The sequence below is a fragment of the Marmota flaviventris genome, chromosome 1, assembly GCF_047511675.1.
Source record: "Marmota flaviventris isolate mMarFla1 chromosome 1, mMarFla1.hap1, whole genome shotgun sequence".
NCBI classification, from domain to species: Eukaryota; Metazoa; Chordata; class Mammalia; order Rodentia; family Sciuridae; genus Marmota; species Marmota flaviventris.
The window spans coordinates 68,553,227-68,568,616 of NC_092498.1; the positions used below are offsets into that span (position 1 = coordinate 68,553,227).

The window sequence follows — 15,390 nt, forward strand, 5'->3', positions numbered from 1 at the left end:
GTTTGACTTGATCATTCTAAATAGAAAGGGCACTGAGGATTCCTAGCATCAAAATTTCTAGAATTTTTTTTTATATGATAACTTGGGCTACAAGGTAACAGATGGTTCAAAGGGTTGCCCTCAATGGTTCTCTTCCAGGCTCAAATATAAGCATTTAACTGAAAGAACAAAACAAAACATTCAGCACAGTCATGTGTGACAAAACAATTAAAGGTGTAGGCTTATTCTTAGAGAACAGCCCCAAAGAGAGATGAACTGTGAACAGCACAGAATACAAAGGCAAATCCATGGAGGTTATTATCAAGTCTCCAGATTCTTAAGACAGCAGCAACACCAACTTTTAAAAAATGTATATAGTTCAGCTCTGTAAATAGCATTTTTCTTGGAAGTAAGCACTTGATGCCTCTTTGCCATCTGGAATTTTTGTAGCTGAGCATAGGTCCACATAAAAACCAGTTGTTGCTGTTCCCTTTAATGTATTAGCACAAGACTCAGAAGCCCATAACTTTTGAGAGTAAGGAAAATTTCTTTAGTGAAAACTCTTTTTAAAGTCTAGTGACTATAAATGTGCATAATCCTTTTTGTTTTCTATTAGAAATAGTTGGCATTGTCACGACAGAAGGCACAAAACTCATGTTTGAAATGGGCATATCATGGACATCCTGAATAGGAAGAGTGACCATAGGACTGATGTGCGTGCTCACAGTTGACTCTGAAATTTTCCATCTGACATTCTCTTTTTTCACAACATGAAAAGAATAGAGGACTGCCTGAGGTCCTTCTCAGAGTTCACACCCTTTTGCTCTCATGATCACAGGATCACTGAAATAAAGCATGGCACTTGAAATCCTAAAAAGAAGAATCCTTGTGACTTGCTTAAAAATTGTCAAGAGAAGTAAAACTCTCAAATAAATTGGTGTGCAACTCATAATTCCCCATCAGTAAACAGTAGGGTTTGGATGCCTAAAAGAGCAATTGGGTAAAATTTGGCACAATCCTAAAGTAAGAATAATGTGTGAGCAACTGATGCAAGCTCGAGTATTTGGCTGCTTCTATATCCTATACAAGATGCATTTCTCTCCAGAAAAAAAAACCCTGCTTTACCAGTAGGCCTTAGTGTCAGTTCATTGGGCAAAGCCTACCTGAAGTATATATCTATTTGAATCTTACTTTAGGTCTACATGGTTTGAGAACCAAGGCTTTATGATAAGGCCTTAGTTTGTTTTCCTCAGAACAAAAATGCATTTTTCAGTCTAAAGAGAATTAGTATAATGGCCAGATCCAGTTGACATAATATTGACTTCCTTTTGTATATTCCTAGTTTATACAGAGATAATTTAGAGAAATTGGTTTTAAATTTAGGAAGGTGAAGCCCATCCTAAACCACCCCAGCTTACAACTATAAATATGGAAAAATGACAAAAACACTTATTTTAGAACATAGCATCTGCTGGAAAACATAATAATCACTGATTAGCATCCCAAACATGTCTTCTTCAGTTAAAAAGAAAAGTCAATATATTTGTGACTTGATATGCTACAATGAAAACATTGCAATTCCTAGTCCTGGACAAGTTCAAACCACCAAGAAAATGGCTAACCCAAAGTACTTGAATATTGAATATAAAACAATAATATACAACTACACATGGAAAGGGCTCTGATAAATGTCATTTACCTGCATAGAGCCTCACAGGCCCTAAGAAATAATGGGCTATGCTATAAGGTCATGGTGCTTCTCATATAAATGATAAAGTCAAACTCAATGGTGATATTTATGGCTCGAAACTTTCATCCTCCCAGTGGAAATTTCCCAGTAGATTCTTAGAGGATCACTATTATCTCCATTGATGGTCAGTCAGTAAATGGCATTTATGGAGCCACCAAGAAGCACAGACTGAAAACTGAAAAAATACACTTTTGATAACAAGAAATGACAGTTTGCTGTCCTCAAATAAAGGAGTTTATGGTTTCAGAAATAAAGATAGACAAGTATGTTATACCTTGAAGTGTATCATCACAACTTTATTGTGAGATGAATCAGTTATGAGCTTGGGTAGCAAAGTGGACTGAGTTAATCTGGGAAAAGGGAGTACAGTAGGTAGTCTCAGAATTCATGGGATCAAATCCTTCCTCTAACTCCTTGAAGTTTCCAGTAAAATCCTGAGGCATGTTGTACCTCAGTTCTTCAATCTGTAAAATTGAATAATGATAGATTCCTAGCCCATAAGATCATTACAAGAATTAAGGAGACAACACATCTACAACAGGTAAAATAGTAGCTGGCACAAAAATATTAGGACTATTAAAAATATCAGAGATTTTTAAAAAGGTTTCTCAAAAAGAATATCCAAGAACAGGAACTTAGATAATGGGAAGGCTGAAATAGATCTACTCTGTCCACTTTTGAGAAATTCCACATTGAAATCTAAAGTGATTTCTTGGACATGCCAAACTTCAACATTCAACTTTTCATTTGTAAGTTCATTTTCCCTAGTTTTCTTCTTATCTCATCACTTGTGTGATTTTTTCTCTTAAATCTGGAAACTTGTATCTCATCCTATGTAATATCACCTGGATTCCAAAGAGAGAGCCTTGTCCTTTGGGGAAATCAAATGGCGAGACCCCAATTTTAGCTTTTCTACCCTTGGTTATAAAAATTTAGTAAAGACATTTTACCCTGGAAACTTCTACTTCCTTCCCTACAAAGCAAAAGACTTAAATTATCTTTTTTGGTTTCTTCCAGCTTTAAAATGTAATACCTTGGAACTTATTTATATGTTCTCCAACAGCATTGATAAAACAATCAATCTTACTGGACCACCATATACAGCTTTCTTCAAAGCTGCTCTCTTTGAATATATTTAACTTAGTTATCCAACTCCTATAACTTTTCATTTCACCCACAAATCCAAGTAACGTCACCAATACTTTGTTGAAGACATGGTCCTCCTAGCTACAATTCTTGCCTAAAGGGTTCAATGAATGTTGAAAAGAAGTCTTTCTGAAAGAATTCACTCTCAGTGAACCCTTGCTGACTCCTAAAAATTGCCTGATTCATTTCTAAGTGTTTATATGTTCTCAGAAAATTCAGTGCTAGGAAAACATATCATGCTCGTTGACTTATACTTATTTTTGATTTATATTTTCTGAGTTTTCCCTTCTTCACCCCCTTTTATCCTCAGTCATCCTGTCATTGATTTCTCAATGACTGTTTATAATGATTCCATGATTTAACCTAAAATTTCTTCCAAAACTCCTTGCTAAAGACAAACACAATATGATTAGGAACTTTTCTTGTGGTTTTTCTCCTACCTTAGTGTGAGTTAGCCTTTTCATACTACTTATATTACTATTTCTATGTTAGATTCATCCTTAATGGGGAGAATGAGAAAGCAAGAGGGTCTGAACAGTGACTTTCTTTTACTGATATAGAATCAACTTTCCTATCCATTAGTTCTATTTCTTCCTACACATCTTCTTCTGAAACATAATTTCAAAAGATAATGACAACAACAAAAAATTTGTTCCATTTCCACATTCTATGCTTTTGTGCCTCTCTTTCTCACAGGTTCATGCTGGTCTTTTATATTGTGCATGGGGATGACCCCAACATATCTACCATCTCCAGTCACTAGTTGTTTTCACAATCAAATGTCCCAGTGCAAGCCAACAACCCAGCATATTTTTTGGAGCTCTTATCCTCTATGTCTTGTTAAAACTATTCTGTATTATATGAATTATTTTTTAAATCTTCCTCTCTCTTATGCTATATTCGTTTTTAGAATCTGTGTCTATATGAAGCATATCTCTTCTTTTAAAATGTGTTTTTTCTAAAACAGCTATAACTAGATCCTGGTTTTCCTTCCTCCTCTCCTACTAATAATAACATGTTGGGTAACTTTCTTTCAAGATTTCACATTACTTCCCTATCATAAAATGATTCTTCCTTTACCATTCAAAGTAATGTCCAGTGTGTAGGAGTTTCCCTTATTTCTTCATGCTTTCTCAAATAAACCATATGGACAGTAATGAATGTTTTAAATGCTCAACTTTTAGACAAATAGAACAGAGGACTCAGCTGACAACTGCCTGGACACCCCCTCCCAAACCTAATTTAAAATTTTACATTAAAAAGAAAGCTCCTACTTATAGCAGTTAAGCAATTTATGGTATGTATCATGACATTGCTCTCTTGTTCTTCCCATCTGCCTGTCTTTCTGGGCTTTAAGTCTCAGGTGATGGTCACACAGTATAGGGACAAGAAGAAGTTGTAAAGGGGTGACCATGGTACTTGAAGTCAAAAGACTTGGTTTTATATCTTAATCTGCTTCCATATTCTAGCCAAACAACTATGAAATGTTTCCTCACCTTGTAGAACTCAGTTTTTACATATTAAAATAGAGATAATAATATCCACCACAAAGGGATGTTATAAATATCAAAGAAGACAATATATACACATACTCAATACATTGGTAACTGGTTTTACAACAGAACAAACACATTTTTAAAATGTATTAAACAAACTATGAACATTGTTCTTCTCTAGAAATCAGGTTGGTATAAGGTGAGGGAGGGGAAGGAAGGAAAGAAAAGACATTAATAATCTACTGCCTTCTACCTTCTGTAGTATTTATTTTTAAATTAATCATGTTTATTCTTATAATCTAAAGAAATTAATTTTAAAAGGAACAACTCACTATGATAAAAGTAGTTCTATGATGCTTGGCTTGATTACTTATTTGTATTAAATGTATTTTTAATGTAAGTCTGAATATCATAACTTTGAACTATGTTATTGGCCCATGCTATTCATATAGGTGATCCAATTGAGATTATACATATTTATTAGAGTTCCATCTTAATGTTTTAATTCACCAAACATGTCTTCTTTTCCTAGAGTTGGTTGTAGTCTCCTCATTAAACACACATGCACAAAGTTATATATAACTTTCCTAATGATGGCAATGATTGCGGTTTTATTCTAGCCCACAGTCTTCCTATACAGGCTTCAGTTCATTGTGCACTTTTCCATGTTGTCATTATATCTCAAGTTCGTTGTCAAACTCATTTTCCTGTGTATTCTTCGTTGATTGTGAATTGTTCTTAGAAGTCCCAGAGAGGTAGACATGAAGCCATAGTATTCTAGCAGTCAAAAGACAAGAACATGTTTTCTTTATCAACTTCATTACTCCAGCCTTTCTGGGAGAAGAAAGTTCCAGCCATTTAGAATCTTTTCACTGTGGTTCCTACCTGTCAGAAAATAATGTCTCTGTGTATTTTATACTCTGTCTCCCTAAAAAGTTCAGTTCCTGATGAATATACTTCAAGATGAATAAAGTACCTATATTGCATTAAGAGATGGTCTCTCCAGTGCTACCAAGAGAGTCCATAATGAAGTCAAATCTCTGCACAGATAGGGCTTTATCACCAAGCCTGTCAAAGTGGCACATTAATCCAATGGCAACCAGGTACTCATTCTAGAATAAATGATAGTACTGTCTCAGTGCCACCTGCCACTTCAATCAGGCTGAGTAAACAAGTAATACTACTGTTTTCAAATGAGTCAGTATAGGTCATTTTTTCCCCCAGATTGTAAGAAAAGAATAAATACGTGGCATACTAGGTTTCGTCCACCCATTCACCTCCATTCTCCCAAATTTTCCCATATTCTGAAATGCCAAATGCAAAAAAAAATATTTTGAATTCTAATTTTTCATTATGTTGTGTGTCAAGCTCTCGATTGTCTGGCTATTCAATCTGTGATTAAGTGAGAAATACCAGGATTTGAAAAGATACGGAAAACATTTTGATAGCTCTGGGCTATATCAAGTGTTAGTTTTAATAGCAGGCCAGATCTTCAATAACATGCTGTGTAGCTATGTATGAACTTGGTTGCTGGTTTCCTTTGTCACATGAAATGATGATTAATCAGGACTCAGATGTCAGTTGTTTTATGTTGCTTATGCTCTTTGCTAACAGCTGCCTATTTCAAGCTGTGCTCCCTACATGTCAAATATAAATGTGAAACCACAATTTCCAGAAGGAAAATTTCAAAGCACTCATTTCAATGCACTTAAAGTACATTAAAATATTCAAGTTGTTTCTGATTAACATCCACTTAGAATATTATATATTTTAACTAAAGTAGGTATAGAAACAAAAGTTTTCAGAAGACTGGGAGAATAAAAACACATTATTATTTTGTATTCGTAATTATATATTTCTATAAATGCTCTATGCAATCCTCCTCATTAAACTAGTGTCACTTTCCTTTTCATTTTTACAATTAATACATTAAAATACTGTTGACAGCTGATTTTTAAGATACTTAAATTTTGATTCAGAATAAGCTTTAAACATTTTTAAGAAGGAGGTTCATTTTTGACAATGTCCTCAATGCTTCTTTGATTTATAATTTTAAAAATACTGTAAGAATAGCATATTTGTATGTTTTCCCTTCACATAGTCCAAACGGAATCAATTTTTAAGAAAATGAAAACAGAAGAAGTTGGTCAAGTTTTTCAAAAGTTTAGAACAGTGTATGCCGAAGTTTTTGAGTGGACCAAATAGAATTTCAGTATAATTGATTTTTTTCTTTTGCTTAACCTAGATAATAAATGTCTAATTTGGACTGTCCATGTGGCACATAGTTCCCAAATTAAACTCTTTCAGAGACTGCCGTTTTTAGCAAAAGAGGGGGAAGTGAGAATTAAACACCCTGGCTCTTTCTATACAACTGCAGCCAAGTTGTCTAAAAACTGAATTTGGCCAATTCACTGTAGTTCATTGTTTGAGCTCTAGCAGGACCCCAGAAACTTATAACAACCACACTGAAGGCATCTGAACAGTTTTTCCTAGTCTAGGGTTTACCATAGTCTAGAAAACTCTACCAGGTGGTGCCCTTCTCATTTAGTACTATGCACTTTCCCAGAGCAAGCACTACCTGCTTTGGATCACCTTCCTAATATCCAAGTAGAGTATCCAGGGAAGGGTCTGATATACTCTCAAGAACTGATTTAAAAAAAAAAAAAGTGTGCTGATCTAGAGATGAAAGGGTACTGGTCAAAGGTAAGGCAGGTGTTATCAGTTTTCATGTTCATTCATTTAATTTCCTCGAAGTTTTAAAGAAAGAACTCCCTCTCTCTCCTTCTCCCAGGTGGCAAACCTGCTGAGGCTCTTCCAGATCCCTCAGATAAGCTATGCGTCCACCAGTGCCAAACTCAGCGACAAATCACGCTATGATTACTTTGCCAGGACCGTGCCCCCCGACTTCTACCAAGCCAAAGCCATGGCCGAGATCTTGCGCTTCTTCAACTGGACCTACGTGTCTACTGTGGCCTCTGAGGGCGACTACGGAGAGACTGGGATTGAGGCCTTTGAGCAAGAAGCCCGCCTGCGCAATATCTGCATCGCGACCGCAGAGAAGGTGGGCCGCTCCAACATCCGCAAGTCCTATGACAGTGTGATACGCGAGCTGCTGCAGAAGCCCAATGCGCGAGTCGTGGTCCTCTTCATGCGCAGTGACGATTCACGCGAGCTCATTGCCGCAGCCAGCCGCGTCAATGCTTCCTTCACCTGGGTAGCCAGCGATGGCTGGGGCGCACAGGAAAGCATTGTCAAAGGCAGCGAGCATGTGGCATATGGTGCCATCACTCTGGAGTTGGCCTCGCATCCTGTCCGCCAGTTCGACCGCTATTTCCAGAGTCTCAACCCTTACAACAATCATCGCAACCCCTGGTTTCGGGACTTCTGGGAACAGAAGTTCCAGTGTAGCCTCCAGAACAAGAGAAACCACAGGCGGGTTTGCGACAAGCACCTGGCCATTGACAGCAACAACTATGAGCAAGAATCCAAGATCATGTTTGTGGTGAATGCTGTCTATGCCATGGCCCATGCCCTGCACAAAATGCAGCGCACCCTCTGTCCTAACACTACCAAGCTCTGCGATGCAATGAAGATCCTGGATGGAAAGAAGCTGTACAAGGATTACTTGCTGAAAATCAATTTCACAGGTAAGCAAGGCACCTTTAATCATCTTCTATGGTGCAAACAGGTGGAATCATACAGGAACTAATACCTTTGTCCCCAACCAGAAATCCTTGTTTCAGAGCCAGAAAAATTCAAACTGTTGAACATATATTCAAGGTACAATATGAAGGCTTTTTGAGGTTTTTACTTATTTTTAAGTAATCTTAGTTGATTTAGTATATGAGAATCAAAGGTCCCCTAGACTGATGGCCCCACTGTGGTAGCTGCCCGGATGTGGGCCATGCTACATTTGCTCTTTCTCATTGTTAGCTGCAGGATATGACACATGTGACATGGCCATTTAATCTCCTTTAGCAGAATTGGCAACTGTCTAAGGAACATGAACTTCCAAGCCTTCCTTGTGGGAGACTGAGCAAAAGAATCTCATAACTTTCACAGTGGGTGAGAGAGAAAAAAAGTCACTTTTCCCAGTGCTTAATTAAGGGCAAAACTGAAAAGATACCCAGAGATTGTAGTTTATTTCTTCTGTTATACAGAAAACTTTCCCTATAGGTTTTAAGAGTTGTGGTTTTTCTCGATTTATGGTGTTCAGTGAAACTTTTTCTGAGAGTTTTAATATATATAATCAAATTGAGATTAATGGAAGTCATTTTGATCAGTAGTGACCATGCAAAGTACACTCTAAGACACTTTTGCTGCCTCTTCTTTTATTTCTAAATATGGTCTGAGTATTTCTAAATATAGTAATTTGTTTTGTTATCTATCTATCTATCTATCTATCTATCTATCTATCGATTTATACTGGGGATTGAACACAGGGGTGCTTTACCACTGGGATACATCCCTAGACCTTTTTACTTTTTATTTTAAGACAGGGTCTTGCTAAGTTGTTTGGCCTCACTAAATTGCTGAGGCTGGCCTTGAATTTGTAATCCTCCAGCTTTAGCTTCCCAAATTGCTGAGATTACAGGCATGCACTACTCTGCCCAGCTGTATTTTATTTTAATGCATCTTTAACATATAAAAGAAAAATCTTTAGGTTTGCATTCTGTACTAAGATATCGTTTCATTAAGGGACTAGTTCCGGGAACTCAGGCTTAATGCAAATCATAAAATGGTAATTAATATTAGACACAAACAAAAATGATACAATACTTGCATTTGCCTAAATTGCTAATAATCTTTCATGCTTTAGGGAATCATTCAAGACTACATAGTCTTTATCAATTTATTTATCATCTAAGACCTGAAAATGTATACACATATATGTTACTATCATTGAAGCAAAACTGGAAGGTGTCACATCCATATTAAAGGTGGTGCCTCAGAAGTACAGTGGTCTGGGCTGGGGTTGTGGCTCTGCAGTAGAGTGCTTGCCTAGCATATGTGAGGTGCTGGGTTTAATCCTCAGCACCACATAAAAATAAATAAATAAAATAAAGATATTATGTCCAACTACAACTAAAAATATAAAAATTTTAAAAAATAAAGAAGTACAGTGGTCTGCAAAAATTGCTGGCAGTAGGCAAGAGAAGTCTGTGAACATTAGCTCCTATTCTGGAATTCTCACCCACAGGCAGCCTTGAAAATAAACACAAATAATGCCATCATGCATTTTTTTGCATAACTTGTTTTCTTCACTCTCCCCAAAGGGAGACAAAAGCAATACAAATCCATACTGTCACTCTTCCCTCTTATTCATCTGATAGAAATAACCTCTTACCATTAGAATGATTATTAAAAGTTGTCGTAAATTTTTGCATTCTGCATTCCCACATGTGTATTGATTCATATAGAAACAATAACATATATACACATATAAATATAAATAGTACTAAATAAACATTCATCTCAAAATTCCAGATCACTTCTGATTGACATATCCAGAAGATAAATGAATCTTAGAGTCATTAAAAAAGAATTCCTTTACTCTAAAAGTAAATGAACTCTGGGTTATCCAAAATTAGCATCTACAATGCATTTAATTCTTAAGATAATTCAATACTAACACCTTCAAACTACTCTTGAGATAACCATTTATCTTTATTCATCACATTTATTAATTAACTTTGTTTTTCTAGTTTGCTCATTAATCCTTTGATGAAAATAGACAAATATATCCACTTATCAACACGAAAGCTCAAGATTTCAGAGAGCCTTTGCAAGGTGATTTATGTAACCAAAACATTTTCCTTCATCTGACTGCTTGGTTTTTAAAAGCCAAAGAAAAGTGAAGAAATAATGCCATTATTAAGATAAATAAAACAAAAGTATCTTCTTTTTTGTCTGTCTTGTTCAATTACTAGCTCTAGTTCAACAACTCAGTTTGGCTATGCATACCTGACCACAAAGTGCTGCTTTAACCTTTTCAATTTGCCATACATTACCAGTCCCTCTCCATCTCTGAAGAGAGCAACAAGATGAAAAGCAGGTTAAAACTATAGAAAATACAGGAAATGTATATCGGCTACAAGGTGAATATGCTTAGCAATAAGAATTAGACAAGATGATTCATAATTAATGGGAGGGTACCAAGATATTAAATTAGCTGAATAGTAGATTTTTTTCAAAAGATGAAGATTGACTGTAAGAACCTAGCACTTTACTAGGAGGTACATAAATAGAAGAGAATGGAGGTCATAGTATGACAATTTGAGTTCATAGTAACCTGTATATGACTAAATATATACATATTTTTAATTTAGATATAGATTAAAGATTATAAGCATAAATGTCATATTACTGACTTATGATTGAAAAAGTATCAAGTTTCTTTTCTTTGTCAACTGTTGCAAAACAGGTGCTTGGCATTTTTTTATGATATGTTATCTCTATTTTTCTAACTTGAATATTGATGCAATGGACTAGGCACATAGTAAACACTTAACAGACACTAAATCTGCTCAGTTGGGCCAAAAAAGTTCTTTCAGCCATCTGCCTGTTCCAAATGCATTTACTCCAAGATTCTTCTGAAAAGGGACAGTGGTAACCAATTCTCTAATAACTCTCACCTTTACAGGATGAAAAAGCTAGGCCTCCTGAGTATTTTAACCACAGAGTTTAAAATATTCTCTGATGTTTGGTGTTTTCTTACTAGGTAATACAAGCATTGGTCAACATGAGTTTTGTTTAAAGTTAACACAGTTTAAATATTCCTTTTGCAAAATAGATTTTGAAGAGCTATGCCTTATTAAATTTCTTCTAAATAGTGAGTTTTCTGACATGGATTGGATCCCATGTATACCCCACATTCACTCTTCTTTCCACTGAAACTACATGTAGTTCCCCCAGATATGTTTGTTATGCCTTTGTTTTGCCTTCCTACCATCTGAACATATCAGTTCTTCCACCTAGAACACTCTAGCCCTGTTCCCATCTGCCATATCTGCCTCTATTCTTATGTGTCTTCAATAGTCAATTTACTTGATATTTGCTAAGGAAACTTAACTTGAACTTCTAAACTGAATTAAGTGCCCCTCCTCATTTTCCCGCATTGTTCTGGCATTTTGCTTTCCCTCATACCTTCCATCCAATCTGCCAAAATATCCTGTTGGCTCCACCTTCAACATGGATCCAGGATCTGATCCCTTCTCATCATCGCAATGGCTACGACCACCACCATGGTCCCAGCCACCAACACCTCTAGTCTACATTTCCGTATTATCCTTCCAATTAAGCCTACCTCCAACCAGCCTCCACAATCTATTCTCTACCTGACAGCCAGAATGCCCTTTAAAAATGTAAGGCACAGCAAGTCTCTCCTCTGCTCACACCCTCCAAGGAGTTCTCAGGCTTCACATGATCCGTCAGGCCTGAGAGGCCCTGCTGGACCTGCCCCCGCCCCTCAGCTCTGTTGGTGTCCCATAAGCTCCCTCTTTCTCACTGCACACCATCAAGCACTGTTTGTACCCCAGGGCTTTTTTTTTTTTTTTTTTCAGACAGTTCTCTGACTATAGTGCTCTTCCCCACATATCCCTGGGCTAATCAGCTCCCTTGCTTGCCTCTTGTCTTTATTTATATATTACCTCCTCTGCCGGAAAACTCCAGGGCGTCCCTCCCACCACAGTTGCCCCCTTTTCCCTTTAACCTGCTCTTCTTTCTTTTGATCTCATGGTTTTTTCATCTCCTGCTACACACATCATTTATTACTTTCGTGTTTATTCTTTATTGTTTGATCCTCACATTAGCATTTTGGCTTCAGGAAAACAGAAGTCATTACTGATTTTGTTCACTCGTGTGTTCCCAGCATAATAGGTGCTCAGTAAATATTTATTTACTATGAACAGCATTTCACAACCAAACTAGGATTTTCTTCTCATCTCTATTGCCAGAACTGTGAGCTCTTCCAAGGGACAGAACATATATATCATCTCTTATCTCAAATACCTAACAGTTTCGGGCATAGAAGAGGCATTATATAAATGTTTACTGAAGGAATGAGGAACGAAAAAAAATCAATCAACAGATTTATAAGGTGATTCTTTCATGAAAATTTAATGTATATGTTTTATTTATTAACAAGTGAATTTCAAGAAAGAAAAGTGTACTATATGACTTCTGGAAATGGCTTGCTTTTACCTAAGCACTCTCCTTCAGTTATGTTCTATCGTTTCCTTTGAGATAAATGTAAAACCAAATACCATTAGAGCTTGAAGATATTCATCACCATCTTGTAGAGGCAACTCCCCAAAATGAAACCCATTTTCCTATGGTCATACATCTGGTTAGTGGCAGGGCCATGATTGAAATCTAGTTTACCAAATCTAGTGTTGCTTTTAGACATACACAAAGGCTCTGGGGATAGGATGTCTTTGATGTCAAACACTGAACTGAACACAACTTCTGGCACATACTAGATATTAAGGAAATGCTTATCAAAAGGTTTAAGATATGCTTCTTTTTGTGTTCCATTTTATTATCCCTTCAATGCTCCTGGGCCACTTGCTCAACTAATTGGAACAAAGTGGTGCATCCAACACTCGAACTTTGGAAGGTGGAACTTAAATCCCAAACCTTAGAATATGATGTTTGAAAGCAAATTTTTAATTAAATAAATTTTCTATGTGAAAGAGTCATGGTATCCCAACTTTCAAAAGTAAATATTTAAATGAGAATTATGTTTCATGTCATGTGACTTTTCAAAGTGATTCTGAGTAAAATTTTGCCTGTGCAGCATATAAAAGGAAAACATAAACTACCTCAGACAGTTAAGAACAGAGGAAATAGAGAGGCCTATTAAACATTTAAAGAAATGCAATGTCACTGTCACTCTGTTCACGGTGCAGTACAATCTCTCTCACTTTTCATTCTCAGATCAGTCCTAGAAAGTAGAACAGAATAAAATCATAGAGTTACAAAGGACCTTCCTGAATGATGAGCTTTGTGCCTACTCCTCACTTGTCAGAGGTGGAAATTTAGGATGTCAGCATTATTATCTTCACTTACTAAAGCACACAAAAGTGGACTCAACTGTCAGGGTGACGTGGCAAGTAGAATACACTCAATTCAAAAGAAAAAAAGAGTAACCATTTATTGAACATACTACCAGAAGCACCCAATACATATCCAGTTTCAAGTGGACACTATCTCAGGACTCATTCTTAACATTCCCCTGTGTGATTCTCAAGGGTGGGCTACCTACCATCTTTGAGAATAGAGAAATCAAATATTTGATTTCAGAGGAAATTTGTCCAAGATCACATAATAAATAGAAGATACAACAAAGCCCTGATTTAATCATTCATTCCACAGATATTTAAATGTGTGCCAGGGCCCTAGGGACCCAGCAATAAACAAGAAAGATGCAGTCCCTATGTACTGGAAGGTACACCAGCCTCTAGTCTCCAGAATAACTCCAAACTATAGAAGCAGGATCATTGGGAGCAACACTATTGGGGCATTGCCCTTTGCTTTTTGTGCTGTTTTGGCTTTGGTTTTACTTTTGGTTTGGGATTGGAAAATTTTTGTGTAGCTTTTTTACAGAATAGATCTAAATTCCATGAACAAATCCAAATCCCAGAGCTTGACTTAACAGTGAAGAGAGCAATCCCCTGTTACTGGTGACCAAAGCAGGACTAAATAGGATGCACAGCTATGACAGATTTTGTTTGTTTGTTTATTTAATTGCTTGATTTCCCCAGCCTCCACTCACCTCTTAGTACCATAAAGCAGCTGCCTACAGAGATCATAGACCTAGCACCTGGTGGATAGGACCCAACTTTGATCTTATGTTTACAATTCTCCATACCTGGAAGAGCAGCAGATGCAGAAAATGGGTAGTCCAGGCTTGCTGCCCCATTCACCTCTGCGCCTGACTCATCCAATAGGAGTGAGGATCAAGCCTGGTTGGGACTATAATCACAAAGCACAGGCCAGGCAGGGCAGATTTTCTAGGACACTGCACTCCAAGGAATACATTTTAGCTGGCCCCAACCCAGCAAGGCTTTCCTCTTGAAAAGTACAGGGCCATCCAAGGCACAGCGAGGAAGCCAAAATGGTAATGGCCACATCTTTAGATGAATGGGCTTTGAAGTCCCTGAAAGAGCAAACTGCTCTTGATCTTGCTTCCTCCACTGGAACATTTGTAGTTCCCACAAAAGCACAGAAACTTGTTCCAGCTCTCCTGATCAAAAGCATTTCGAAAACGTAAAGATAAATATCCTGTACTTCTTTCTTCCCCTTTCTCTCTGGTCAGCTTCCTAGGGTTACAAGAATAAGATTTAAACCCTCTAAGGGCACCACTAATGTGCTCACTTATTTGTTTATGCACTGTGCATCTGTTCTTTGGTGTCTTAGGAGCTTGAGAAATGGTTCTAATTTTAAGGTCATGCAGTGGACGCCTAGTTGTGGACTTTGGTCTGTGCTTTCTGCTGCTGTTTGCTATTACTATTATTATAGTTACTATTATTATTACTATTTTATAAAGCCTAATTTTATCTTAATTTATTCAAATTCTTCTGTGAAACAGAAAAAAATAAGTCCTCATCATCCCCAAAGAAGTATGAAAGAAATAGATCTACCCCTTTGCTAATCAGAAGAAAAAAGTATAATAAATACATGATTTCCTCTGTCTTTCCATACTTTTAAACACTGTGGCATATTTACAGGACTATCATTCACAAAAGAATATGAAGGTTGGAGAAAATGTTTTGAGTATTTTTAATGCAACTAATATACCATTTAAAAATCAGTCACCCTATATTCCTGACCTTTCTGACATCCTATGTAATCCCCAAACAACCTAGTCCTTAAGGGTTTCTAATCTGAAAACATTGTCATGGTCAAGTTGAAAACCCATATTTTTCCTACTTTCATATACTTTTATGCTACCCCTCTTCTTCAATGGGACACTGAAAAACCAACATAGAGAAAGGAAGTATTTTCAGTGGGCTCAAC

General features: G+C 36.8%; 1 protein-coding gene across 1 annotated transcript in view; it reads left to right on the forward strand.

Moving 5' to 3' along the window:
- Grm3 (glutamate metabotropic receptor 3) overlaps window positions 1–15,390 on the forward strand; it is an 84,982-nt gene that overhangs the window by 12,509 nt on the left and 57,083 nt on the right. The window contains exon 2 of the mRNA XM_027932726.2: window positions 7,163–8,018. Coding sequence (XP_027788527.1) covers window positions 7,163–8,018 — 856 coding nt within the window. The remainder of the gene's footprint in view (window positions 1–7,162; window positions 8,019–15,390) is intronic.